We start from the raw sequence: 27,510 nt of genomic DNA, 5'->3' as shown, positions 1-27,510 counted from the left end.
TTTGTTCTTAACATTTTGGCCATCGAAGCTTTATGTTCTTATAAAAAACGTGTAAAACTGAATAAATGAAATTATGAACGAAAACTAAAGCGGTTTTGTCGTTGAATTTTTGTGTTTTTTAATAATAAGGCCATAATAATCAGAGGGTAATATTTATATATCTATACTTACAAGCAAAATGATCACCATATTTTTTGATTATTAAAAAAGGTATAAAAATGAAGATGATTTAAAAGGATGACATATATAAAATTAGGATTTTGGTTAGAAAAATAAAATATTTTACAGTTGATTTAGATTAATTTTTAGGCGCAGCACCACCTCGTTTTTGTTTAATTTTTCTAGGTATCGGGGCGGATAGCTCTTCAATACGGGGTGAAGGGCGTGCATTCTTGGCGCTAGTAGAAACTTTCCAGCAAGTGCTATCGTAATCTTCTTTATACTGTGACCTGCTTTTCGGTCTTGATAATTGTTGAACGCGTATGCTTGGTAACGCTTTCCGTGCAGCGTGCGGTACCTGCCATATGACCGGTCTACTTTCTTTATACGTGCGGTGTAAAGATTTTGGATTTGAAAGCTGTTGAGTTCTATCAGTTGCATTGTGTTTTAAAGCTGCTTTGGAGACATCCGAATTCCATTCACTATAATCCCAACAACTATCCGGCTTAATGGGTAATTCCTGATACGATTTAGCCTTTGCTAGAGTCTCGATACGTTCATTAGCACTTGCACTTTTAGCCGCGTTGCTCACTATCGAATAGACTGGTTTACTCGGCTCAAAATCTCTGTGATGTCGTTTTGGTTCTGCAAGCGATTGGACACGGCCTGATGCATTGGCACTTTTAGCACCTTGGCTAACGAGCCAGATCGGTGTTGGTCTATTAAGAAAATGAAAAAGAACGCTATTATTTTTAGAAAACACGTTGGACTTTCAAAATAATTTCCTGAGCGAACTACATACCCATTTCCATTTTTTTACTTCCATTTACTTACTAGCTAGTGTCTCTGGAGAAAATTTAATACTAAAAAATAATTAGTCCACTAGTATAATTAAGAATGAATTTTTTTTAGCTAAAAACGAATAAATCAATTCTATTATTTTTAACTTTCAGCAAAAAATAAGGCCCCAATTAAGCAAGCCTGGATCAGACTGTAAAGCTTTCCTTATTTCGTCGCTTCTGGTTTACCACCTAGACTTCTGAAAGCAGGAGCTATAGCGTTTTTTTGTTCATTCTTTAATTCATGAAAATCCAGGGAGATTACTCCGACATTAAAAAGCGAACGAAAATGAAAAATATATACCTATCTCCCATCCATTCTTTGTGCCTTGGTTTGGGCTGGACAAGTTGTTCAAGTCTTTCTGATAGAGCTATGCAAAATAGATGAAAGTAAGAAAATAGATTAAAGCCGGATTGATTGATAAATGGTGAGGTCTGTATTGCAATGAAAAAAAATGCTGAGCTTGCAAAAACATCGCAGTTGTTAAAATGAACCATCAAAAGAAAAAAAGCGCACGTTTCGTCAGTTGATTGCTCTATTTGACAACGAGTCTTTAAAATGTCTTCTTTTCAAAATTACATGATATACAGTCTATTAATTAAGAACGACTTGAGACAGTGATGATTAGAAATGGCGACTAATGGTCTAAATTTCTGATGGAAAAAAAGAAACATTTCGTAAGGCCGGTCTCCACTTGCGCGCGCTGCGATCGCACTTTTTGGCTTCACTCCTTTTTGCTTGGAAAAAAGATTACGTCATAAAAATGTAGCGCGCGCTCGAAAAAAAAGTTGAACACACTTCAACTTTTTTCAACCGTTGCTCGATAAAGTGCGATCGAAGCGCGCGCAAGTGGAGACCGGCCTGTATTGCTTATGTAACATCAGCACTCAGTTTCATTATGTATAGATTGGCTTTAAGGAAATCTTAAAACTAGATAGTCAAAACGGCTTTGGCGACAAATTTCCATATTGCTTGGAAAATTAATCAAATAAATAAAAAACAACATGTGGTACCAGCGTTGAATATGCATATAAAGGCTTAGTTAAGTTTATTGTTGCAGATCTTATCAATTATCTGATTGAAATCAAAAAACAATTTACCAAACTTTGTATTTAGATCCCCACTGGTCCAATCTTTTAGCTTGCGGTTATCACAATAAACTGATCTCCTGAAACAAAAATAAACAAAAAAATATGATACTGTAAGTTGGTCTAATGTTGAGAACCTAATTTTTTCAGTGATAGGAATAAAATGAAAAAATAAATGAGTAATTCAGGACCTTTCTATTGTTTAAAACATTTTTGTAAAAAATTTACATCTCATAAAAAATATTTATTGTATAATTTTGTTTATTTATATGTACCAGTGTGTTATTGTTTTGATAGTTGGTGTTTTTGATATTCACAGTTTTGATCCGGAATAGGTAGATAGACCCTCTTATAGTTATTTAGGTGATCACAACGGTCTATTTAATAACTAATTACTATAACATATATTTATTAGATTTATTCATCTTTCACTATATAGCACAACGGTTTATCTAGATACAAATTTAAGCTTATTTTTTTGTGTCCTATCTTGGTGCTAAATTTTGTATACTTTTATTCCTATACAATATCATAATTTTTACCAAAATGTATAGATAATAGGTCTTAGAACCTCTTAATAGTAAAAATACAGAGATAGATGTTTGCTTCGCCTAGTTGTTTATTTCTGAATATCTTTTTAATATTTCCATTGCCTTTCTTTCATAAAAATAGTTTTCTGAAATTGCAGAGTGAAAATTCATGATTCTCAGATTAAATTAGACTCCAATGGAGGGGGTTCGCGAGGTGACAGGTATGTCAAGCCAAAGTTTGAAAATCATCCTCTATTTAGAGACTGAATTTCGAAAAGATTTGCATTTACGTTTTGAGACTCTATTGTGTTATGGTTTTTTGTACCCCTTCGAGAGAGTTTGCAGGGTGTAGAAAAGGGACATGAGGGCACACACTCGACACCCATTTTGGTGCCTAAAGTTGCCATGGGCAAAAAATCCAGGATATCTGAAATTATGGTGGCTTAAAATCATATAAGTATTTTAGGGAAAAAGAACTTACTTGTCATCAATGAAACCTGCTGGTATCGGCTTTGACTTTGAGAGAGTATCGATTCGATTTATCCCTGAAAATGTAAAAGGAGAAATTACTTAAGGCCAGCTTAGACCAGAACATCTACAACTACAAACATTTTTGTTAAATATTCTAGAAATGTAAAATAGTAACATTTTTGTAAAAAACATTCAAATGTTTGCAAATGTTGTTGAATATTAAGTTTAACTGCCTTAACACTTTTCGCCTTTCCATCCGACATATTGAATTGTATGCAAAAATTATGGTGGCCAAATTGCCGTAGTGAGATTGCATTGAAAATATGCAAAGCCTATGCAAAAAGAAAGTATTAATATAAAACTTATATACATACAAAATTGGCATTATATTAAAGTGTAATCTTGTATAAGAAAGATTAAATTTGCTTTATTGAAAACTAAAAATAATTATTTTCGCTCATCTCTTAGAACAAGCACTTCAAAAAACCATAACATTAGCTGATGGTAAATTATTCTCCTGCGAATAGAACTGTCAAATGATGAAATCAAAACATTGATCTGAACCCCCTGATTTACAGCGGCTTTTACTAACGTGTTGCGCTTTTGTGTGTGTGGATTTTTTTAATGGCATGTCTTTAAAGAACAAATTTCTAAAAGGCTTTTGTTGTTCTGTAAATATTTCTTTTTGAATTTTAGAAATTCCATCTTTTATTGTTCTAAATCTTTTAATGATTATAATATTTCTTTATAAGATGCTTTGTTGTATTTTTAATCTTTGTGTAAACTTGCATATGTGTTACTGCCGCTGTGCATAAGTTTATTTGTAAATATCAAAGAGAATACTTTTATACTTTAACTCGTTTATTGTATATACATAGTTAATTGTTTTTTTATTGTTCTGTAACCATCTTTTATTTTGTTATTTTATTCCTTTGAGGATTTTAATGTGTTTAGTAAATTTATTGTAAAATTTGCTAGATCTGTATAAAGAGCAGATATTTGTAATGTAGAATTGTGTGAGAAATGCTCAGAGAGCGTACATGGGTGAAATCATAGACAGTTATATCTCTAAAAGGTCTATGTTATAGAGATAAAAAATCAAATAAGTTTTAACAAGGAATGTCACCATTTAAAGTGAATTTATTACAAGTAAGGGATACTTCTACTGTAAATTAAAAAATTAAAGAGATATATTGTTAAATGTTTCGTACAAAATAAGTTGTTGTGTAGCTAGCCTGGATATACAGGCAGTAAACTATTAGTATTTCACAGTCTAGTTTTTTATATTTTATGATTCTGATCTTCCTAGGGCGGTTTGCATTCACAAATCAGACAGTTACATCAAAATGCCTCGAAAATGTCAATATGAAAATTGCGTAATCAGAGAACGTATGTCTCGCTCATTATAAAAAGGCCGAGACAAACTTTCAATAATTGGATTGTAACATCGAGTTAAGTCTCTTTTGTTAAGTCACCAGGGGGTAAATAAAACAGACCTTGATACATTTATCGTTCGTTTCAACTTGACCATTTGTTTAAAACTCAGCCTCCTAAATATTTGGGGTAGGTAAAATATGTACAAAGAAATTCATACTTTTCCAACCCGGCCAATCTTTAAAAAAGAACCGAACAATAAAATGTAATTACCCTTTCCAAATAAACCTCTTCGGTGGCGAGTGTAGTCTACTCTGACGTAATTGTACAATTTATGTAATGGGAGTTTGACATAGTAATGTAATGTTGTTTGGGGAATTATGAAGTTCTCTGGGATTTCGATTGCATTTATTCAGGTTGATTTTTTATGACTTCTAATGGTACTTTTTCTAACGAGTTTGATTACTCTGTTCTCACACTTATGTCTTTTTTTTTCGCGTCCTTTTCCGTGATTACTTTTATTTATATTTTTAAAGACAGGTAAGAAGGCATATTGATGTAACTGTCAGAATGCGTGCCATCAATTCAATTTTGAAACTTTGCAACTAATGTAAGCAGGCAAGCTAGTGAAAATTCTCGTACACATTTCTAAATCAGGAATATTGGCGGATGTTCAAGAAAAGCGTTCTTCATGGCCTGACCTTCATCATTGGAAAAACCATGAAATTATCAAAAAAAGACAATAAACTAAACAAAACAAAATATATAGCTACTGACATGTATTGAAAGCAAATTGAATGAGAGGAAACAAAAACTATTTTCTTGATCTTCTGCTCTTGTAATGATAAGCATATTTTAAGAATTACCAAAATAGGTTAAATAAAAATATTGTAAAAATGTGAAGAAAAAGATCAAAACTCACTTTCCACGGTAGCCATCTTTTTTCGAATGTAAATAAAGTCGAGGTCGCTATGTACATTTTTGTCGGTTCCGTAAAGTTTGTCAGTCAAACCAAAACAAAAAAGATGGCGGCCAAAATGCTAGCGAAACTTCCAAAACTTGAACAACTTTCACCACTTGTGATACGAGTTTTAGGATGTAATCCTGGACATATGACATTGCAGGGAACCAATACTTACCTAGTAGGCTCTGGAAAAAGGTAATCTTTTCTTATTTATTGTTTTTAGCTTTTGAGCTTAGAGTCAGTTCGCCAGTGCACGAACAGCCCCAGTGCACGAACGAGCGTCTTTGAACTTGAAAAAAACAACCAAAAACAAACTTCTATAGAACTTCCTTTGTGCAGCAGAATCCTCAAACTATTCCTTGCAATCTTTCCAAAAATTAAAATAAACGGAGCACTAGAACAACACCAAACCGATTTTGAACGAGACCAAGTAAAAAAATCACGAAATTCAGCTGATCGTGACCGTGAGAGAAAATGTTTCTTATAAGAAAATTTGCACAAGAAGAGTTCTGAAAATGACTTTCCTCTTTTAAAAACCTTTTATCTTCCATCACACAAAATTTCATTGAAACATATGTTAGCTCATTAATTCAAAATCAATAGAAACCAGGGGGGGGATCAGGGTCCAGGATACCAACCCAGGGCCCAAAAACCTGACTTTTCGAGATTTGAAAGTAGTAGACACCACCACCCCCTAAATTGGTATCAATACCAACTCGAAAACTCTAATTTTCTGAAAAAGGGGGGACCCACCCCCTAAATTGGTATCAATACGAACTTGAAAATCCTGATTTTTCTGAAAAAGGGGGATCCACCCCCCCCCTAAATTGGCAATCAGTAAAAATGAAAGAAGTTATATGCATGATACTGCATACAAGGGACGCTAAACAAAATCTGTTGATGTTTTTATTCAAAGAACATTCCTCTTATCAATCACTTATATTATGTACCACTACTCTTTAGACTCCTGAAAATGAAAACAAGTTTTTCTCATTCTAACACAACGTAAATTAAGTTTCTGGAACTAAATTGGCAAAATGTATCGAATTCATAAAACTAGTTGACCCGGGGGGAGGACAGTCAGGCAAATAGACCGACGGGTATGTGCGGCGGTTAAGGGTATGTTTTTCAAAATATCAGAAATGCACTGTAAAGGTGGACTTTTGATAAATGCACTGGATGGGTGGAAAATTCAGCAAATCTAGGAAAAATTGCAAATTTTGGCTGAAAATCTTGATTTTTTTGCTCTAAAAGAGTTTAAAATATGAAAAAAATGCACTGTAAGGGTATGAATTTCACCGATTTTTTTCTGCACTGTATGGGTGCGATTCTAAAAAGCCATTTTCTTCGCCGCACTGCCGTCAGTTGGTAAACCCACTGCCCCCGGGCTAGTTGATAAACTAGACTAGATAAAAGACTCATTGTATTAGGCACGCCTTGAGTCTTTGTAACATAGCCTGACATAGCCTGTATGATGAACGTTATGTACAGAAAAATTTTATCACAACTAAAAATTCACGACTTGATTCAGTTTGTTCAACTCTAGTTTTGAATGAATTTTGGTTGATTGAAAGGATTGAGAAAAGCAAAAGTTAAATAAGAATTTAATTTCAATTATAGAATGAAGAATGCTTTTATATGGAATCAGGGTAGTGTAAACGATTCAAATAAGTTTTTATACTTACATTATACAACATTTTAAGTCAGATACTAATTTCAAATTCAGCAAAAATTAAAAAAAGGGGGACCCAACCTCTCATTTTGGTATCGATACCAACTGAAAGATTCCCTAATTTTCAAAAAAAGGGGACCCCACCCCCTTATTTTGGTATCGATACCAACTTGACTTTTTGAAATTTGAAAAAAAAAATTGACACCACCCCCCGGCCCTGGGTTTGGTATCTGGATCCTGACCCCCCCCCTGTAGAAACATATATATCACCACTAGTTGAGGCGGGCATCACAAATAACGATGTCACGAAAGTGACATAAATTCAAGATGGCGGCGAGAAAAGGGGTATCTCTAATTGAAAAACCACGAGGGAGAATTAAAATGAATAATACAGGGGGTCACACTACTGGCTACAGGAGCTGCAAGCAAAGGATTAAGGCCGATGAAATTTACATATGAGTTTACCATCGTGAACTTACCCAAAAATAGATGCGGCATGATTTCATTATTCATTATTCATTATTTTCCCAACAGCACCTTATCCACCATTTCTGCCAATCATGCTCTCTCAAAATAAAAAATTTTGCTTCGCTTCAACCCTTCGCATCTTTTGCGAACGAAAAATAAAGATCGATTGCTACACAGTGGCGCTAGATTTTGCAAAAAACTAAAATGGCGGTCAGGGCGGTTTGGCAGATATATGGGCGGGACGCCCACTGCAGTTGTAGGATTGAGGGCGGCAGCATTTTCTGTTATAAATCTTCTTTGTTTACCCGTGTAAACATACGTAGAGACGATTTTAACAAAGATAGAGGTTGTAGTTGTAAAGAAATATGGAAATAATGAAAAATTTATGAATTTTGAAAATAATGAAATTTTCATGCGGGTGCTTTTTAGAGATGCGGGCGGCCGACGGTAAACTCATATATAAATTTCATCGGCCTAAGGCTAATGTTTTTGGCTTTTCAGAAGGACAAAAGGTATAGGAAGGTTCACTAAAAGTGGGATAAAGCTGGGACCATATTATACTTATAAAAATCCGACGTTTTTCCGACTTTCCAACTCAAAAAAGCTTGAAAATTAGGAAAAATCATCAGCCGGTCGGACGACGCGAACACAAGTTATTTGTGATAAAAAACGTTCCAGTCCGCGAACGATCGGAACACCATATTCAAAATGAAGACATTGCAACATCAAAACATTCGAAAGCGCTGGCGATCTCAATTAAAAAAGAAGACACTACATTGCCGCGCTTTTCGATGAGCAAAATTTGAAAAGGAAAACAAAAAAATGGACGACAAGAAAATATTTACAAAAATAAACAGGTTAGTAAAACAGTAAAGTTCTAAAAAAAGACGCTTTTTTAGTGAAAAAGCGCATGGTTTTGAAAAGTTCAAATACCCCTGTATCATCTCGGAAGAGAGTTAAAGTATTACCTGCGAGCAGAGCTCTAACTGCTTCTTTCAAAAGATCGTTTGCGAACTGGTTCCTCGTTCGCGGACTGGGTTCGAATAGCGCTCGCTTTAACAACTTATTATTCCAAGAAGAAGCTTTCAAATAAAGTGAAAGAAAAAACTGAAAGAAGGACTTCAAGCTTGTTTACGAGATGGTCAAAAAGGATTTATGTAAAAACCCAAAATAAGTGAGAAAAGTGAAAAATAAGTTTGCCGTTCGTGCACTGGACACCTCCCTCTACGTGTTTGCCCAGGCAGTGTTTGCACACAGAAAAAATAAGTAGCTAGCTAGCTAGGCTAGTAGGAGACTAAAAATGTTCTAAAAAGGTAATCCTCTTCTTTGGGTATTCTCTTATCTAGAGTATAATCCTTGACTGATAATCTCAGTTGTATCAATGTAACGTCATTTGTGTTGTTAAATGCTGAGATCATCTAAAATACCCTGAAGTCGGGTAACTTGAACTTGCATCACCATCATCAGTTGTCTTTTCGAAAGAAAAAATCAAGAGGAAGATTCACTGGAGGAGCTTGCTTTTACACAAGAGCAGACAGTTAGTCACACTAGCGTCCCGCCAAAGGGTAGAAAAAGATTAATGCTGCGAAAGCGCTATATCAGCTATATCGTTAACCTCTGAATCTCAAGCAAAAAAATGCGCCGCAAAACTTCTAAAGGGATTCATTAAAAAATAGCCCGCTGCTTTTTAATGAAATTAACGTTCTCAAAAACTATGAGAAATTGTCTAAAATTTGAGCCATAGATGAAAAAATTTGAGCCTTAAGCCAACTTTGAGAACTAATTTGAAGGATCAACTTCCCAAGAAAATATCTACGACGGAGACAGAACCCACTTAGATCCGTGCACTGCCGGATAGGCTATTTCCCGGAAATTTTGCCGGACCTCAAACACTGACCCATTTACTTGTGCAGAATTGTTTTTACTTTGGCGTATAAACAAGGCCTTAAAAGTCGAAGCGCTTTCTCGGGAATTGAATTGAATGACAAATTTTGGTTGGTTGATTTTGTTTCAAATTTTCAAGTTTTAATTAATTGTCTTGCGAACTTGATTCAGGTAACTCTCATCCTTGTTGTTGCAAATCCATCCTGTAGATGACTGATGTTGTTTTTTCTGAAAGCTTGATTTCCTAGTGTGACTAACTGGAAGATATAGCTTCCTCATGTCAAATAATTTACTCTCACACTTCACCAAGTGTACAACTTCTATGTGTTCACTCAAGCCACTGAAAACTTGGCAATCCTAGTGATGTACAGACAACCTAATGACAAGAGCAATGGGAATCCTTCAACAGTAAAATATTTTCAAACACCATTGAAAGGTGTAAAACTTGCCCTTTCAGCCCTGGAACCTGCCCCTAATATAATTTTTGGTGGGGATTTTAACCTTCCAAAGTCAACATGGCCAGATGGACTACCCAAACCTGGATGCTCACTGGAAGAAAGGTCAATGATAAATGACCTGAATCAACTTTGTAACAAGATGTTTTATGTCCCAGTATGTTTGCCAACCTACACATAAAGATGGGAACATCCTCAACCTTGTTTTCACAAACAATGAAGATCTTATTCATGACTACACAGTTATACCAGTATTACAGAGTACATACTAATGTTCCACAAAATGATGATGACAAACCAGAACCTCATTCAAAATTCAATGCATTGAATTTTTTCTTACATGAAATTGAATAGAAAAAGCTGAAAAATGACCTGAATCAAATTAAATGGAATGACAAACTAAGCAATGATAATCCACAAGAAATCCTATAGATATTCAACCAAATTTGCCTGGACAAATGTGAAAGTCACATTCCAGCTCGAACAACCAAGGATACCAAGAAAAAGTCTAAAATTGATAGATATCGCCGTTCTCTCACAAAAAGGAAAAGCACAAAACGACTAACAAATTGCACATCACATTTAAAGAAAAGCAAAATAACAAAGGAACTTCTTCAAATAGAAAAGGACCTGCAAAAGTCTTTCAATGATTCCAAGCGCTGCATGGAAACTAAAGCTATAAACTCAATAAAGAAAAATTCAAAGTATTTTTTCTCCCATGCAAAAAAAGAAATCAAAGATAAAGACAAAAATTAGCCCTCTCATGAATGAGAATGGTAAACTGACACAAAGTAATAAAGAAATGGCTGAAATCCTATCAAAGCAATATATTAAAGTCTTCAGTGTTCCAAAACCAGATAATACAACACAACGCCAAGATAATGAAATCATGAATTCCATATGTGACATTTCCAACGGACATTTCCACTGTTTAGCAGGCTAGAAGTCAAGCTTGAAAATAGGAATAAAACTTCTTTTGGTGTGGTAACTATCAGTAGGGGTCAAAGTTTCAAGAACCATATAAAACTTTTTCTCTTGACTTTCACTTGGTCAGAAATTGCAATTAATAGGCCCGTGACTAACGGACACAAAAATTAACATCTAAAATGGGACACTTTTACAAACAGCTGTAAGGTGCTGTTCCTAAAGCTACAGGTTGGGTTTTTTGCTTAAATTCACAAGAGGAAAGGTTGAATTTTATGTTTCAAAATTAATTTTGAAAAAAAAATGTCAAAGTAAGAAAATATGACAAAAATTGGGTAAAAAATGCTGTGACTAACGGACATTTAAAAACGTGACTAACGGACAAAATGGTTTTTTAATGATTCTGACGAGGCAATCCAACCATTCCTATATTTGGTGCTTTTGGAGTGAAATGTTATATCAATAGAATGACAAAAGCCTGAAAGAATAGAAGAATTCTTATTTTTCTCTGTGTGGTACCATTCCTATCAAGTTCATAGATCTCGAAAATTTGAAAATTTTGAAATATAAAGATCTGTTGAGTTTTTATGGGTGTTTTTTGCACTGCATTGTTTCTTTGTTGAATCAGGACAAAGACAGACAAATTGGGTAAGGGTATTTTATTTATTTACTTGTGAAAAGGATTATTCTCCCTATTATGACAACTAGTCCGTTACTCACGAAAAAATAAAATGCACACACAAAGAAAGGATTGACTATTTTTAACATATATCTATGGGTGAAATGGGTAAATATAGTCAAAATAGCTTTAATAAGAACAAAATACATGGTTTTTTAAGCGAGTGCCGTCTATTATATTCTCCGAACTCTGAATTTTAAATCTATTTCGTGACTAACGGACAATTGCCATGTTTACTAACAGAAAACAACTTTTAGTGGAAAAATACTTCATTTTTGGTAAGTTTAGCCTCAATTTGTTTGCAATAAGGTGTTAGAAACCAAGCATTTTGAAAAAGTGATCTTATGAAAATTTCATCTCAGGTAGGATGATTTTCGTGACTAACGGACACTTCTTGATGAGCCTCTTGTGAGCTACCCACTCAACCTTTAGGGCTAAAATTTTGCACTTATTTTATGGTCATAGTACTTCTGTTTTTAAGACAAAAATAAAAGAAACATGCAGCTTCCCTTGGCTTTCATTGGAACTTTTCTTCTTATCAATGTGACTAACGGACAGTCAGGTAGGCATGCATAACAGCCAGAAAAAAACAAATAGGAGTTAAGCAAAGCAGATTTTGATTATTGATATGTTTTCTATAATGGTTGTCAGTACTCTATCACAGATTTGTGTACTGATACAATCATATTTGGATGAAAAAAGTTTCTGGCAAAGTTCTTGGTTTTTTCAAGCAATTTTTGTTTTTTTGTATTAAAGGCTTCACCCCAGCACAGAAGCGTGAAAAATGGACTTTAAAGAAAGATTTTCTGGATTCTCACACTTCAACATATGTATATTCAAGAGAAAATGAAAACTTGTGTTATTTCTGAATTTGAAATTTTGACCTAGATGTTAATTTTCTCATGGAATTCATGAAATCAATGTAAACAACATCCCAGACCTCCAAGTCACAGAGAATGATCTTGTCAAAGCAATGAATGAGTTATCTCAATGTGCAGCTCCTGGTCCTGACGGCTTTCCTACAATTCTACAAAGGAATAGTCCCAAACGAAGTGAAACAAAGCACAATTACACCAATCCACAAAGGGGGTAGCAGATCACTGGCAGTAAACTACAGACCAGTAGCGCTTACATCACATGTCATAAAAATATTTGAAAAAGTACTTAGATCACATATAGTACAACATATGGATGTAAGTAATCTGTTCAATCCAAGCCAGCATGGCTTCAAAGTGGACGCTCATGTCTAAGTCAATTGCTTGAACAATATGACTTGATATTGCATATACTTGACGAAGAAGAGAATGCAGATGTTGTCTACGTAGATTTCTCGAAAGCCTTTGATAAAGTTGACCATGCAATTGTCCTACACAAGATAAAGCAACTAGGAATTGATGGAAAAATACTACAATGGCTCAATTCCTTTCTTACAGGAAGAAAGCAGTCAGTGCTTGTAAATGGTGTGAAGTCAAAACCACAAGATGTCTTATCAGGAGTCCCTCAAGGAAGTGTCCTGGGTCCTTTGATCTTTCTTATACTCATTGGCGATATTGACAAAGATATCTTAAACAGCTTTGTGAAGTCCTTTGCTGATGACACCCGTGCAACAAAACAAGTCAAGACGATTGAAGATGTTGCCTTACTGCATAGCAATCTGACTTAGAGAAAATTTACAAATGGACAGACGACAATAATATGAAACTTAACGACATAAAATTTGAACTCTTGAGATAATGGTCAAAATCAAATTATCAAGGACCAAACAAACTATACATCACCATCAAGCAATATCATTGAAAGCAAAAACGTTGTAAAAGATTTGGGAATCCTGATGAGTAACGATTGCTTGTTTGAAGAACAAGTAATTTCAACCATTCAAAAAGCAAAAAAATTTAACTTCATGGATACTGCGAACTTTCTCATCACGGTCATTTGAATGTATGACTACACTCTACTGCTTCGTTTTATGGAGTCCAAATACTGTTGGTCTCATTCAGAGACTTGAAGACATTCAAAAATCCTTTCTAAGAAGGGTAAAAGGCACCTCAAACAATTATTGGGAGTGTCTCAAGCAATCCAAAATCTATTCACTTCAAAGGAGAAGGCATCATCTACGTTTGTAAGGCGTTAGAAGGGATAGTACCTAACGTGAATAGCAGTATAAAAGCTTACGAAAATCCCTGGCTCGGCCGGCTGTGCCAACTGTCAATCTCCAAGAATCAAACATCCAAGCTTAGAGATTGCACTCTTTCTGTACAAGGTGCAAAACTATTCAATGCAATGCCAAAGAGCATAAGAAACTTAAAAAACACTTCAACTGAAAAATTTCAAAATGCCCTTGACACTCACTTAAAGTCGACCCCGGATGAACCCCAAATTCATGGATATACTGGGTGCAGGAGAGCTAATTCAAACTCAATACTTGACATGAAAAATATTTGCTGAGATTTTTTTCCCTCAACAGATTGATCAAACAGAGTCACCAAGTAACTTACCTGAGCACTTTGCTCGAACACCTACACAAGTAACACAAGTAAGTAAGTCAGAGGCAAACATGCATAGCCATCAAATGACTGACCACTCAAAGCGGCAAATTTCAAAACAAATGAACTACGCAGCTCCGCTCGCAGCTCTACTCTACCATTTTTGTTTTGATTTAAGTTTGTATTTTAATGACCAGATAGGTCATTCATTTGAGGGCTATGCATGTTTGCCTCCACTGATGCAAGATACCCGACTTCACGGTATACCGTCCAACTGCTCTAGCTAAAATAACTTGGGACTATCTGACAAATCATGGGATGGCAAAGTCATTAATTTGAGTCAATACAAACGGGAAATTATAAAATACACGAATTCGATTTTGCACCGAGTAGGCTTTTTAATTGCAATATATGAAAAAATCTGTAGTGGAACACAACCTAAGTGTCTGGAATGAAGAATTGAACAAATTAGTGGTAAAACGATGGAGCGTTTGACGTTACTCGCGCGGCAAGTTACACACTCGTTATTTGTTAATCCCATTGGGAGATAGGCGGTTAGGTGGCGGGCGTTCTCTAATTCTCCAATTGGCGTCTGGTCATTTTGAATGAAAACAAAAAAGTTAAAAAGGACATGCTATCAGTGAAAGTTATTGTGACATGTTATGACAGAAAGTATGACTGATAAACTTGGTGGAGTTATCAAAACAAATTTTTAGTCTGAGCAGCCCTAAAAAAGGATTTCTACTAGGGTTTCTAACAGTGTAGCAGGGGTTATCCAGGCAATTACAGTCAACTGCTCTAACTTTGGACTATCTGATAAAACATGGAACAGCAATTCGGCTACCATTTCACCTAACCTCCAAAGTAACCGATCAAAGACCGACCGTCAAAGAGATTTAACAGTAAGTGGAAATACAGGCCAGATATCAACAATTTCATGTTTCGACCAATCTTCCCAAGTTAGAGCTGTTGACGGTACAAGGGGTTGTTTGCAGTTATAATCTGTTTCAAAAGCATATGTGCTCTAAGATACAATGTATAGCAATGTGTGCTCTAAGATATGTAGATTTGGATTTGAAACAATGCCTATATCATACCCTGTTTCAGGTTTTCCAGGCTAATGTCTCTCCAAAACATGTTTTTTTTTTCAGATTAAAGATGTAGGAAATAGATGTTAGTTTATTTTGATTTTCTTTCATCTCTTTATAAAGGAAAATTCTGATTGATACTGGTGAAGAGAACAACTTAGACTACATTTCCAATTTGAAAGATGCTTTGAAAAAGTTTCAATGTTCCATTCAAGAAGTTATCCTAACACACTGGCACCATGACCATGTAGGTGGACTTGAAAACGTGATCAAACATAAACTGATACCAGGTTAGTGGAGTCTACTGACTGATCTTTTAACTACTTGGCTGGATAGTCTACCAATATGTTTAGATTATGTATGTTTAAAATTAGGCTTGAACATACCTATCAAATAGCAAAAAGATCAGACTTATTAAAGGAACAGTTAGCTCTTTATGTTTTTTTTTTATTATCGCAAGCCTCTTTCTGTGTAGCCAGTGTTTTTACCTAAAATGAAGACGTTTTGACGTTAGTGTTAGAAAGTTTTTGCGAATCAGGCAAATTGTAAAATTTTCCCAAATTTACCAAAATTACTTCCCATCAAATTGAATTCTTTTGGTCATTCACTAAAGTTAATTTGCACCAAATTTAATTCCCCTTCAATACACGTATTTCCTATTAGCAGATTCATGTAAAAAAGTCACGAAACAACGTAGTGTAGAGTAAAGTTCTGATTGGCTGCATATTACACACATAAGCATACTTTTTTCAAAATGTCCAAAGTATGAGGTAATCTTTGCATGTCTCAGCCAGCCCAGCCAAGTCTCAGAGTTTTACTCGACGTTTTTTCGTGACTTTTTTATATTAATCTGCTAATAGGAAATACGTGTATTGGATGGGAATTAGATTTATAGTTCCATTATCAAAGTGCCACAAACATCATAATCGTCTGTGATCGCCGATTTTTCCAGTCCCGTACCGGTAGCTCTAGGCCAAGGAAGGCCACAACCCATGTGGCCCCCTTTTTTACCTCGTCTGAATAAAAAGTCCAGATTCTTTTTTAGTTTTGCCACATATATCTGAAATCTGAAATAATAGCTTTTGATGGGTTAATATTGCGATTTGTTATTTTCTATTAATTTCTCTTATTAGCTGATTCAAGTTTACTATCAAAGTTCATAAGACCTGGATACACCGAGAAAATCCCCTTCGATGGAGAATATCTAGAATACACGTATGTTAAGGATGGTCATATTTTCACCACAGATGGAGCGACTATTCGTGCAGTTTTTACACCAGGTCATACTTCAGACCATATGTCATTGTTTCTTGAAGAAGAAAATGCGATTTTTTCTGGTGATTGTATTTTGGGTGAAAGTACGGCAGTGAGTTATTGATTTGATGTAGTAAATTACAAAAAGTTCATGTAGACCCACCCCAACGTTTCATAGTCGTACATTATTTTTCAATGATACTCTCGGCCTTTTCCAGATAAAAGTTTTAAGTGGGTGTTGCGGATATAGGACCTTCAGGGGAATGTTTATACATCAAAAGGGCTGGATATGCAGGGGTGCTAGTCAAAAAACAAGATCATTATTAGTAAGCCTAAATATATAAGCAAGGGTCAAGATTTAATAATTAACCCTATGAAATAACAAACTCTTGAGATTGTCCATAAACTGATATCCTCATCACCCTGAACATTTATTTTTTATCCGGAAAAGCCCATTCACCCCTCCCTTTTTTCCATCTATTTATCATTCTTAAAGAAAGGGACAGTTTCACTTTTAATTTTAACTTATTCATACGTCTTATTAAACGTAACTTAACTAACTAACTTTAGAACGCCATAACTTCCTATTATCATTTCAACGTTAGTGGCTACACCAGTAACAAACCTTTAACATTAAGACATTTTTTCTCATTCTCCTTGTTACAGATATTTTCTGACCTTCACACTTACATGAATTCGCTGGAACGATTAAGAGCGTTGAATCCTGGTGTCATTTACCCAGCACATGGTTCCCTCATCAATGATGGGCATACCAAAATTGTAGACTATATTAACCACAGGAACGCCCGAGAAAAACAAGTGAGCATTTCCCTAGTGTGTTTTATTAACCGCTATAGATACTTTCCCAATAAGAAACTTTTGCGTCATACACGTTTTTTATAAGAACATTCAAACTTTTGGAAGCCTTCCGTTTTAACTTTTAGATTTAAGCCTAAAAATGATCTTAAATGATTGCTCCATTTTGTGAGTATTTTTATCCGCAAAGCTTTAAAATGTTCTTAACTTGTTCCGAAAATTTTAGCAATGGAAGCCTATTCTTCTTAGAAAAACCTTTAGGATTAGTGTAAACCTAGATTCTTTTTGATTGGAAGATGAAACTTGTGGCATATGCCGACATCTGGCAAATAGGTCGAACCTTAAAAAATACGAACGGCAGTTAAGGGGTTAAAGTTACACTCTACTTTTAGATCTATGATGTTTTGCTGGAACACAGTGATTCTTCGCTCACATCCCTCGATATTGTCAAGCAAGTTTACCTAGTAAGTGAACTTTCAGTTGTTACCTTAATTTGTTTTAGTTTAGCTTTTCAGTTATATACTAATCTCCTAACAGATAATTCATTCTACACGTACCAAGCTTTGCTCTAAAGGGTTATAACGTGACGATCTGAATTGGTTATTCAGCGAAAACAATCAAAACTGCTTAGGTTTTTAGGATTTCTTTTTGATTTTGGTGCGATTGTTTTGCTTTAGCCAATCACCGGCTCAAAAGCTCATTTAATATTCATCCGAAACCTGGATGAAAAAGATCAAAACGGTGTTTCAAGCTGGACAGATTCTCTTACGGAGCCATGTCCTTTAGTGTGAATACGTGCCATGCGTGGAGTATCAGAATCTGCTCGGAGAAAATTTTGAATGAATAATAGTGGTTCATCGTATCAGACCCATTTAGAAGGCCATGTATCAGACCCATTACTTCATATCAATCAATCTACAATCTTCAATTCTTATCCTGACTAAAGAAAAAGTCCGGTTCTCTTTTCTTTTTTCCACGAAAGTGTTATCTCAATATAAAGGAGCTCGTTGTTAAAAAAAAAAGTAAACAAGACGATCCTTAAACCCGGCATGGTTCTAGGTTTACGAGATGACGGGTATGTCCGTCAAAGCCAAAGTTTGAAAATCGACCCTTGGAGAGACTGATTTTCGAAAATGTTGTCCATTTTTTGACGCTTTTGTCAACCCTTAATTTTAGTCCAAATTTCAAGAATTTGTGGCCGGGTAGCTCATTCGGTAGAGCTTTCGCCTTACAATCTAACGTTTGTGGGTTCGATCCCCGGTCACCGCCAACTCAGCGGATGAGTAGCTTAGATTGGGTAATCTGATCTAGGCGGTAAGTTACTGGAAGCTGGGAGTAGGTGTGGCGCTCCACCTCAGCATTCGATCTCCCAGGTCTAGCGCAAATAGAAAAGGGGATAGACTCCCTCACTCCCGGCTCCACCGACAGCCACCAGATGAATATACTTACTCACATACTTCAAGAATTTATGACCATTTGAGGGAGTCGATTTTTCATTTTTGTAATTTTGGAACCCTTACAAAGACTCAATTTGCTTTTAAATAGTTTTTGTACCCCCTTTGAGTTTGAGGGACTTTCAAAGGTGTGAAAAAGGGACTCTTAGGGCTCGCACATACTCGTCACTTATTTTGCCCAAGTAACCCCCCCCCCCGGTCCTAAAAAAACTTTTTGACATATTTTCGGCGCTCTACACCCTGACTACATGTTTTTTTTTTATAAGCAAGTGTATGCCCCTTGGTCAGGCTCGTGTATGTATGCTTATGTTCTCAAAGCATCCAGGCATAGTTTATGCTTATTATATGCTTAAGAATCATGCTTATGATTCACCCCCGAGCCAAGTTTTTAATGAAATTTCAGAAATTTTGTAAAAATTTGTTCAGATTTTGGGAGCAGTGGAATGTAGCTAGCCGTGGAATGTCTTATTTTTTACTTGACCTCTAACAAACCTTTTTTAAACAGATAAAAATGACCACTTGAAAAATATTTTAGGCTGACATATATGCTCATGTTATGCTTAGGAATTCTGCAAATCTGAGCCTTCATATGCTTATAAGCGCTATGCTTATAAAAAAAAAACATGTATTATATATTTTCTCAAACCTTTTAGGGCTTAGCGGAGCAACTGATACCGGCTGCCATGAATAATGTGGAACTACATCTCAAGAAATTAGAAAAAGAAGGGAAAATATCCCAAGTAAACGATGAAATGTGGACGAAGGCTAAGCTGTAATAATAAAGGAGAAGATTTGGAATTATCCGGCGCCTTAACCTGATTTTTCGCTTGACTGGAACTAAAGTCGGAGAATTATTTTTCACTGGAAACCTGGATAGATGCTAGGAATTTCGATCCCGAAAAGTTACATTGCCATAAGATATTGGATGATGAGTACACTTTTTCAGCTGTTGATGATTTTTTCATCGAATTGATAGTAAGTGGGAGTTCAATTAAATGAACTGAAGTTAAATTGGATATACTTCTTGGGTTACTTAAAAAGGATTATTTTCGCGGTTTCGTTTTCTCAAGTTTTGGATGTGGTATGACATTTTCAGGTGCAGGCCTGTTTTCAAGCTTATTTGCTTCAAATCCACGGGAAATTTTTCTAAGAAAAAACCTAATTCGCAACATTTAAATCTACGATATATGGGAATATTTAGATTTTTTTGTAGATAGATAAATTTATAACAGAAATTTTATGATTTTTATAATTTTTAAAAGAAGAATTTTCGAAACATTAAAACATGGAGGTGTTTTCTGTAATTGTTCTTATGTGCCAAAAGTTTGCCATCAGCACCTCGAACAGCAGCCTAAATTGAAAGAAAATAAATTTAGCTTAAGAGCACCTCTACATGTTTTTTTCTTTATAAGCATTGCGCTTATAAGCATAACTAGGCTCATATATAACAAAAATTTAAGCATATGCTAAACATTACCTTGAGCCTTCATACTCGGAATTTGTTTCTTTTTGACTGGAATTTTACGGATTTTCTAAATTTCTCTAAAATTTTGCTTAGGATATAAGCATCCCTCAAAGCATTTTTCAGCTTTGTAAATCTCTCGATCTAAGCATTTCCAAGCCAGCTATTGGATTTTTGTATGCTTATGAAAAAAACATGCATTGATAAACCGAACTGTAAATTCTAGGCTACAGAGACCTTTTATATTAGAATCACAAGGCTCAAATTTGCTAAATCTTAAAAAAAATTAAGGATCATGGGGAACTTCAAATTTTTGTTCAATTTTTGTCATAAAGCTTTACCATTTTTGGGTTTTCGAAATTTAAAAGTATGGTAATTCCATGCAGGAGGGGAAATATAGGTTTTTTGACCATTAATATATAAAGGTGGACCTTTCTTACAGAAACAAACATATAGAATAAGATAGAAAAATAGGGGTAAATTTTTGGTTGGACACATTAGCCATTAAGAAATAGGAAATCATGGTTTATGTAAGGCAGAGACACAGATAAACATTTATATTGCTTTAGATTACTTTAGATTATTCAAACAACTTTCAAAAACTAAAATACAAACATTGGAACGTTTATGGTGGAAAATTATGGAAAATTTCCACAGTACAAAAATTAATAAGGTAAAAATCGCATCTGCTTGTTTTTCACTAGTTTGATACTCTTGTCTTACTTAAAAATTATTAGTATTATTAAGAGATAATTTTATCCACAAAAAATTGCGATGAAAAAGGGGGAACAAACAAGAGGGGTCACAAAGGCTGAAAAAAGAGGGGTAGATTTACAAAGGAAGGATTGAGTACATCCTTTGAAAAATCACAAGCCTTTAAGGTTGTAGGAACAAAGTTGAATTTAGAAATATGTATAAAAATTAGTCCTAGCAATAAATATTGGAACACAATAGTATCTATCTATCTAAGTTAGGAAATGGTTAAGAAAAAATGTGGAATGTAAAAATGTTCGAAAAATATAAAATGTTCATGAAAGCATCAAGTTCAAATTTCTTGCAGTACTCTTGGATTTCAAAGTTTCTTTCAATAGACTTGGTGAGCTATTCAAATTATCAAAAAGATTTTTGCTACTAGGTAGACGCCCACAGCCAAGTGAGAGTTTCGTAAAACTTTCTTTATTGCTGTAAGGTGTTGTTGTAGGTTTTGAGAAATCAAACCTCCAGTCATCGGTTGGTGTTTCAGGTGCAGGACTTGTGAGTATAGATTCGTTCAAAATTCGAGGCTTCTTGGCTTCTCGTTCCTCATCTTTGTTTTCTTCATCAAGAAAACTTTTCTCCAATTCAGAAAATGGTAAAGCCAAACTATTACTGTGCAATGCAGTCATAAGCATGCGAGATTTCTTTTTAATATCACGACCTTCATTATTGCCAATGTTTGTAAAATCAAGTCTCTTACAGGTTTTATTTCCGAATTGTGAACCTGCTAGATTTCGTCTTGAGATCGAAAATTTCTTTTTCTGTGGAGCTCTGTCAAGATCGAGAAAAGTGATGCGGTCATTTCTTGATTCGATTGGAGTTGATGTAAAAGGTGAAGATAACGCTAAAGGAATCAGTTCCTCAAATTCAACGTGTCCTTCCTCGAAATAAACCTGCTCCATATTGTAACTTCTGTCAAAGAATATCTACTTGGGTTCATCTATGACTTCTAAAAGCTTTCCAGTTGATCCAAACAGAAAGAAAAACACACTTCAGAAGCACGAACTCTCAAAGGTGAAATCTACAACTTTACAATTTTTCGTACCACTTTCTTTTTAAATTTTTGTTCGATTCGAATGTTTTTAAATTCTTGGTCTTTGATTGGTCAAAAAAAGATTTTCTTAAAAAAGGAACCAATCAAAAAAAGAATCGAACGTCTTTTTAACGACTTTTTGTTTCGGAGGACATTGCAATGCAACTTTATTTTTCTTATGCGGGGAGGAGGGGCACGAGAAGTACGGAAGGGGGAGAGATCTTGTTGTTGTTTTTTCTAAGGAGAAGGAGACTGGAAGAAAGTGGCCGAAACAAAAGAAACCAATGCAATATGGGGAATAATGGATGGATGACCTGAAATGAATATGCATGAATATAATTCTGAGGTATACTTTTTTACTTGTGATGTTGTTCATTATGTCGCTTGCGTTTGTATGTGGCTTCTACCAGTGGAATGCTTCTACTGTATGAGCCTGTTTTTTGCTGAAAAAGAAAAGAAAAACTCTTGTTTGTATAGTTTTTTTCGATTTTCCTTCACCTCAACCTCTGTCTCCATCCCCCTATATTATTTTTATTGGAAGAAACTTTGACTAGACTTTGTGAACTAGAACTGTCCAGGGTCAATCAAGGTCAATGGTCCAGAAGGCTCAACTCAAAAGTGACACTGTATGTGCACTTCTGACTTTTTGTCACAGCGGGAAATTTCCAAGCGAGCGGCCCGCGCAGTGAATTTTTCTTTTGGTCTTTAAAATGAATGTCGAGTAACGCAAAATGAGTTAAAATTTCCGAGTTGTCCATAATATCAAGAGTTACAGGTTAGAATTTCAGAGTTAAATGCTGGTCAGCAAAATTATGACACACTTCTGTCTTAAAACCACCACCTTTCCCACCTACCCCCTCCCTCAAGGTAGTACCAATATAGTATACTCAATAAAACCAATAGTTAGCATTCACGCACCAAAAAAATGTTCTTATACAGACCATATTTACAACTCGTCAAACCAAAAATGATTTCGCTATTATCGTCAACTCATTTATTATAACTCGGTATCTATTTTGCGGTATCTATCTTTCGAAGGGGATTTTTGCGTCTCTAAAAGATTTTTAGAAGTGCACAGTGTCGTCACAAAAAAACTCGGAAGTGCGCAGTGTCTCATGAGCCTTCTGGGCCATGACCCTAGACAGTTCTAGTTCACAAATTTTATAAGATCTGGAAGTGCGTGGTGAAGCCTTAGGGACCATCTAATTTAAGGAAGGCCAAAATTGCGAAAGAATTTTTCTTTTTCAGCAAAAATACAGGCTCATACACTGGTATTTGTAGAAGTCACCACACGCAATTGCAAAATGCACCGCCAAAGAGGACGTCGTCAATTTTGAGCGCGCGCGCGCCTCCCTATTTTAGAGGGGAATGGAGACCATGGAGTTTCAATCCCGAAGGGCTTGAGGCGAAACTTTAACCCTTCTCAGGCAAGGGAAATTGAAGCCACTTATTTCCCATCCAAAACACGCATAGAACACGCTGTAATAATGATGATGGATTGTATCTAGCAGTTCCTTTGTTTTGGAGGACTGCATTTTTTGAAATCTAACGATAGATTTTATTTTTAATCCTGCGTTTGTGTAAAAACTACGCGCGGGCGTTTTGGATGAAAAATAAGTGGTTTCATTTCGTGGTTTCCTTTCCCATCCAGGAGTCTCGCCTCTAGCCCTTCGGGCTTGAAACTCAAATGATGGAGACTGAGGTAGCCTGGATATCCAGGCTGTAAACTCGTTCATAATTTGATGTTTCTGGTTTACAGCCTGGTCGTCCTAAAGCGATTTGCATTCCAATATCAGAAGACAGCACGTGTGTACTTTGTGAATTCAAATATTGCACGGAGCTAAAAAAAACTACCGGCCCCGGGTTAACAAGTATCTAAATAGACCAAGCTGTATGCAGAAACATTAAAATGAACACCCCTGTGTCACAGACCCGGTGGGACCCCCGCCCCACTGGAAATATCAAAGACTTTGGAAATATAAACCCAAAATTTGTCCCCGGAGGAGTTAAATCCCTCAAATTTCGTCCCCATTGGAAAGATTGAAGTATCAATATCCCCACTGTACTAATTTCAATGTAAATTTGCCGTCCCCACTGGAATTTTCGTATTGAAAACAATAGAAATCAAAATCCCCAGTCATAAAATAGAAGGGATTTTCTACCCCCACTGGAGAATACTCCTTCAATTTCATCCCCACCGGCTCAAAAGTTCCCACCGGGTCAGTGAGACAGGGCTGTAAATGAGAAAATAATTTACAACTTGGATATCCAGGCTAAGACTGAGGTGGATATTTCGAAAAATCGAGAAGAAAAATTTTGTATCTCCTCCCCCTCGTTGAAATATATCCAAAAAACTTTTGTATATCCAAAAAACTTTTGCATCCCCCCTTAAGTCTAAACCACCCTCCTGCCGAAAACAAAAGGAAAAAATATCTGCCTTGTTAAGATAGAAAACGTACAATTAAGATTATGCCTTCCTCGGTCCTCTTATGTGTTGGTGTGGACCCTGTGAAATTCTTGAAATAAAGACCAAAATGTCATCTAATTCTCTTTGAAATTGATATTTTTGCAGTATACACTGGGGAAGCTAAGGATAGAAAAAAGTTTTTTCATTCCTCCCCCTTAACATCTCTGTCTCACTTTTTTCCACTACGGGTTTCCACTGCGAGTGGAAATGTCTAATGAAATCCAAATGGGGATAGAAATTCTTTTGTCCAAGTTCAAGGTTAGAAAATGCAGCGAGGATAATTTTAGAGTGCAATTTTTAAACATTAAATTTCGATTTATAAATCGTTTTTAACAGAAGAGAGATAATGGGAAACATCTTATATATATTTGATATATTTCTGGCTTTGGAAGTTCATAGTGTCAAAGGTTGTGTCGCCTTGGAAATACACTTTGAATTTGGATCAGGGAACGTGATAATAGCCATGAACGTGTGTCATGATTGAATAAAATAAAACTAGTAGCGACAGACTGCATATGAAAATGTAGGAACTGGGAAATGTAGTGGAAAATGGAAAAGGAAGAAATAGAAATGAATTATCAAAGTATTCGAAAATCAAAGAAACATTCGAAAAACAAAATGTATTTAGTAAACTTGATAAACAAAACCATTCAAACAGTTTCAACAAAACAATGGGTTTGTGAACGGTTGAATGATTTTCCTTACAGAAAATGTGCACATGTACCTTACCCCCGTCCTATCAACTTTTACTGGAGATTTTTCGAAAAAAAAGTCCTATGTTAAAAATATATCGATATATTGTTATTTTTATATAAATTTTATGATTGAGTGTACAAAGGTCATGAGTCACAATACCATGACGTGATAAAATTATTTCGATTTTGTCATCCTGCTGATATACAAAGTTATACGATTGAGATTAGTGGGAAAGGTTGACGACCTTTGAAATTTGATTAGAAAGACATTGAAAATGCTATCGTACAAATGGCACATTTTGTTTGGTTTAGTAGCTTTATGGCTGGCTTGTGAGGTTTATTCGGGTAAAGTAACCAAGAAATTAGGTGAACTTCGTCAAAAACATGACTATTATGAAAAGCGAGAACTCGTCAATCAAACGATAAGCAAGCGTTCTAAAAAATATAAATTACATAACTTGAGAGAAGGACTCAAACAAAATAATACTAAACGTGAATATGTATATTACCCTGAAGGCGGTAATGGACATTTCCGTGGTTTTCCGCCCGGTGGATTTGACGATTGTGGTGATGATTGTGGGGGAGGTCCGGCATTAAATGACTGCGGAAATGATGGTGGATGTGATGATGTACCGGAATTCACACATACGCATCACGTGGTCAGATATCACCACCACGTGGGTAAGGGTTTACAAAAGATGGTCGATTGCACGACAATTTGATATGTTTTGATCATTGAGAATTGCCCATACTACTTTCCATCTACTATCCCACATCGTAGTTTATCTAGAAAGTCCTCCTGTGATAGAGAGAGTTTTTTCGAGCGAGACAGGGATGTTTCAAATTGACATCTTCTGTTGAGTCAGGTTTAGACTAGTAAACTAGTCGTTGAAAACAGACCCATACACAAAAAATCAAGCTCCAAATAAAAAGAATCGAATGGGTGAAGTTGAAGTTGCGTCTCTTTTCTGAATTTCAACGACTAGAAGCTACTTCCCTCAAAAAACGTTGTTTAATTTTATAACTTTTTTAGGTTTTTGAGAATCCATCCAACTTTTTTGACTAAATAATATTTCATAGTAACATTGAACATGGGAACATATAAATAAATGAGTATTTCTAATAACTCAATAAACAGAAAGAAAAATAAATGCAATCCCGCACGGGTCAGACATACAGAAATCTGTATGTCTCTCCTTACGATTTTAGTGGAGTCCACGAAGCCTTATTGTGTTCTTATAAAGCTTGTTCTTATTAAAAAAACTGTATAACATCATTAAATCCTACTAGTCACCAACTTTTAGAATCGAATGTGTACTGAATGAAATGTTTGTATGAAATAAACTAATTAAACTTTAATTTAAAGTTCCTATAAATAAAAGAAATATTTACAAAAACCACAAGCGATTAAACAACGTAAAGATACTAACAAAAATTGATGATCTGCTTTCGTCAGCCTTAAACTTATGAGTAAGGAAAATAAATGCCTGGGTGACGCCGGGTATACGCATTACTGATGCATTAGTAATATTTGGAGGGTGGCAGGCTGCCCTTGGGCTTGACTCGCCTACTTCTGCGAGTCGCCCTTGTTTAGGCGGCCTCCATATTTGTAAAAGTGAAGATTTGAAGAACTAGTTATTTGAAGGGACGGATATGTTCAAAAGCTTTAAAGAAACATTTCTAACCGTTTTCGTTATGGAGAGATTTTTCTTATCGATTTTTTCAAAAGCAAAAATCGGCTGTAGGCGTATCGGTTTGGTTTTCCCGCCAAAAATTAATCGTACTTGAAATTGATGATGTTCAGAATTTTTTTGGCGCGAATCCAAATCGAAAGTGAAAGAAGCGTGGTAAAACTGGGTTTAGCTATAAAGGGGTATGAATGTAGCCTAGAAATCTAAGCTAGTTTGATTCAGTCACTTGGATAAATCTGATGGTTAAGTTGTGACTGAATAACTAGCTTAGGGACAGTAAACTCGGTAGCTTATCAACTGACAACAACGACAGTTCAAATTTCGCGGCGAGGGATAACGTAAACTCACATAATTTGCATAATTATTCGTCGTTGACTTAATTCCGTTTCATATCAAAAATATACACACAGAACATAATATCAAAACATTATTTAGAATTTTTTTATTTTGTCTTTTTTCTATCTTCTGATTGGCTCTTATTGTAAGATTAGATAAACAAACTCTCCGTCTTACAGTTTATGCGCTCCTTTTGTAAAATATAAAATGAAATTCTATTGTAAAGTGTGCCGATGGAGAGCGAAGGAAAAATTTGTTCATTTTTTTCAAAAAGTTATGCTCGTGTTTTATGGAAAAGTCAACAAGAGACAAATTCGTTTCTTGAGTGATAATTTTGTGATTTGACATAAAAGTATTTTGTACGATTTTTACAAAGCTCATCATAAAAATAACCTTCAGCAAAATAAATAAAAATTACTTTAGACTAGCAGGCTAAAATACCGTATACAAAACAATGTAATCAATCC

The 27,510-nt window shown here is 35.3% G+C and overlaps 2 protein-coding genes and 1 non-coding gene across 4 annotated transcripts; 2 read left to right on the top strand and 1 right to left on the bottom strand.

The window, feature by feature from the left end:
- Window positions 1–99: 99 nt before the first annotated feature.
- On the bottom strand, window positions 100–5,473 carry LOC136798472 (sperm microtubule associated protein 2-like). 2 transcript variants are annotated; one of them, XM_067055087.1, is made up of 5 exons: window positions 5,385–5,473; window positions 3,099–3,162; window positions 2,100–2,167; window positions 1,303–1,369; window positions 100–878 (listed from the first exon to the last, which is right to left on the bottom strand). In XM_067055087.1, exons 1-5 carry the CDS (start codon window positions 5,398–5,400, stop codon window positions 299–301), a joined length of 795 nt encoding a protein of 264 aa, XP_066911188.1. In that variant the 5' UTR covers window positions 5,401–5,473; the 3' UTR covers window positions 100–298. The 2 variants fall into 2 exon arrangements, with proteins under 2 accessions (XP_066911188.1, XP_066911187.1); XM_067055086.1 differs by lacking the exon at window positions 5,385–5,473 and adding an exon at window positions 5,105–5,123.
- LOC136798471 (endoribonuclease LACTB2-like) lies at window positions 5,469–19,883 on the top strand. The gene is made up of 6 exons (XM_067055084.1): window positions 5,469–5,621; window positions 15,203–15,369; window positions 16,213–16,445; window positions 17,000–17,152; window positions 17,542–17,613; window positions 19,257–19,883. Exons 1-6 carry the CDS (start codon window positions 5,488–5,490, stop codon window positions 19,377–19,379), a joined length of 882 nt encoding a protein of 293 aa, XP_066911185.1. The 5' UTR covers window positions 5,469–5,487; the 3' UTR covers window positions 19,380–19,883.
- Window positions 19,884–26,469: 6,586 nt separating this feature from the next.
- Window positions 26,470–26,621, top strand: LOC136798540 (U12 minor spliceosomal RNA). The gene has a single exon (XR_010845395.1). It is a non-coding gene; the product is annotated as a U12 minor spliceosomal RNA (small nuclear RNA).
- The last annotated feature ends 889 nt before the right edge of the window (window positions 26,622–27,510 follow it).

This window comes from Clytia hemisphaerica, unplaced genomic scaffold, assembly GCF_902728285.1.
Source record: "Clytia hemisphaerica strain Z4C2 unplaced genomic scaffold, Clytia hemisphaerica genome assembly, whole genome shotgun sequence".
In the NCBI taxonomy this organism is placed as follows: Eukaryota; Metazoa; Cnidaria; class Hydrozoa; order Leptothecata; family Clytiidae; genus Clytia; species Clytia hemisphaerica.
Note: the sequence above shows the minus strand (reverse complement) of the source record. Positions and strands in the feature narration are given on the sequence as shown.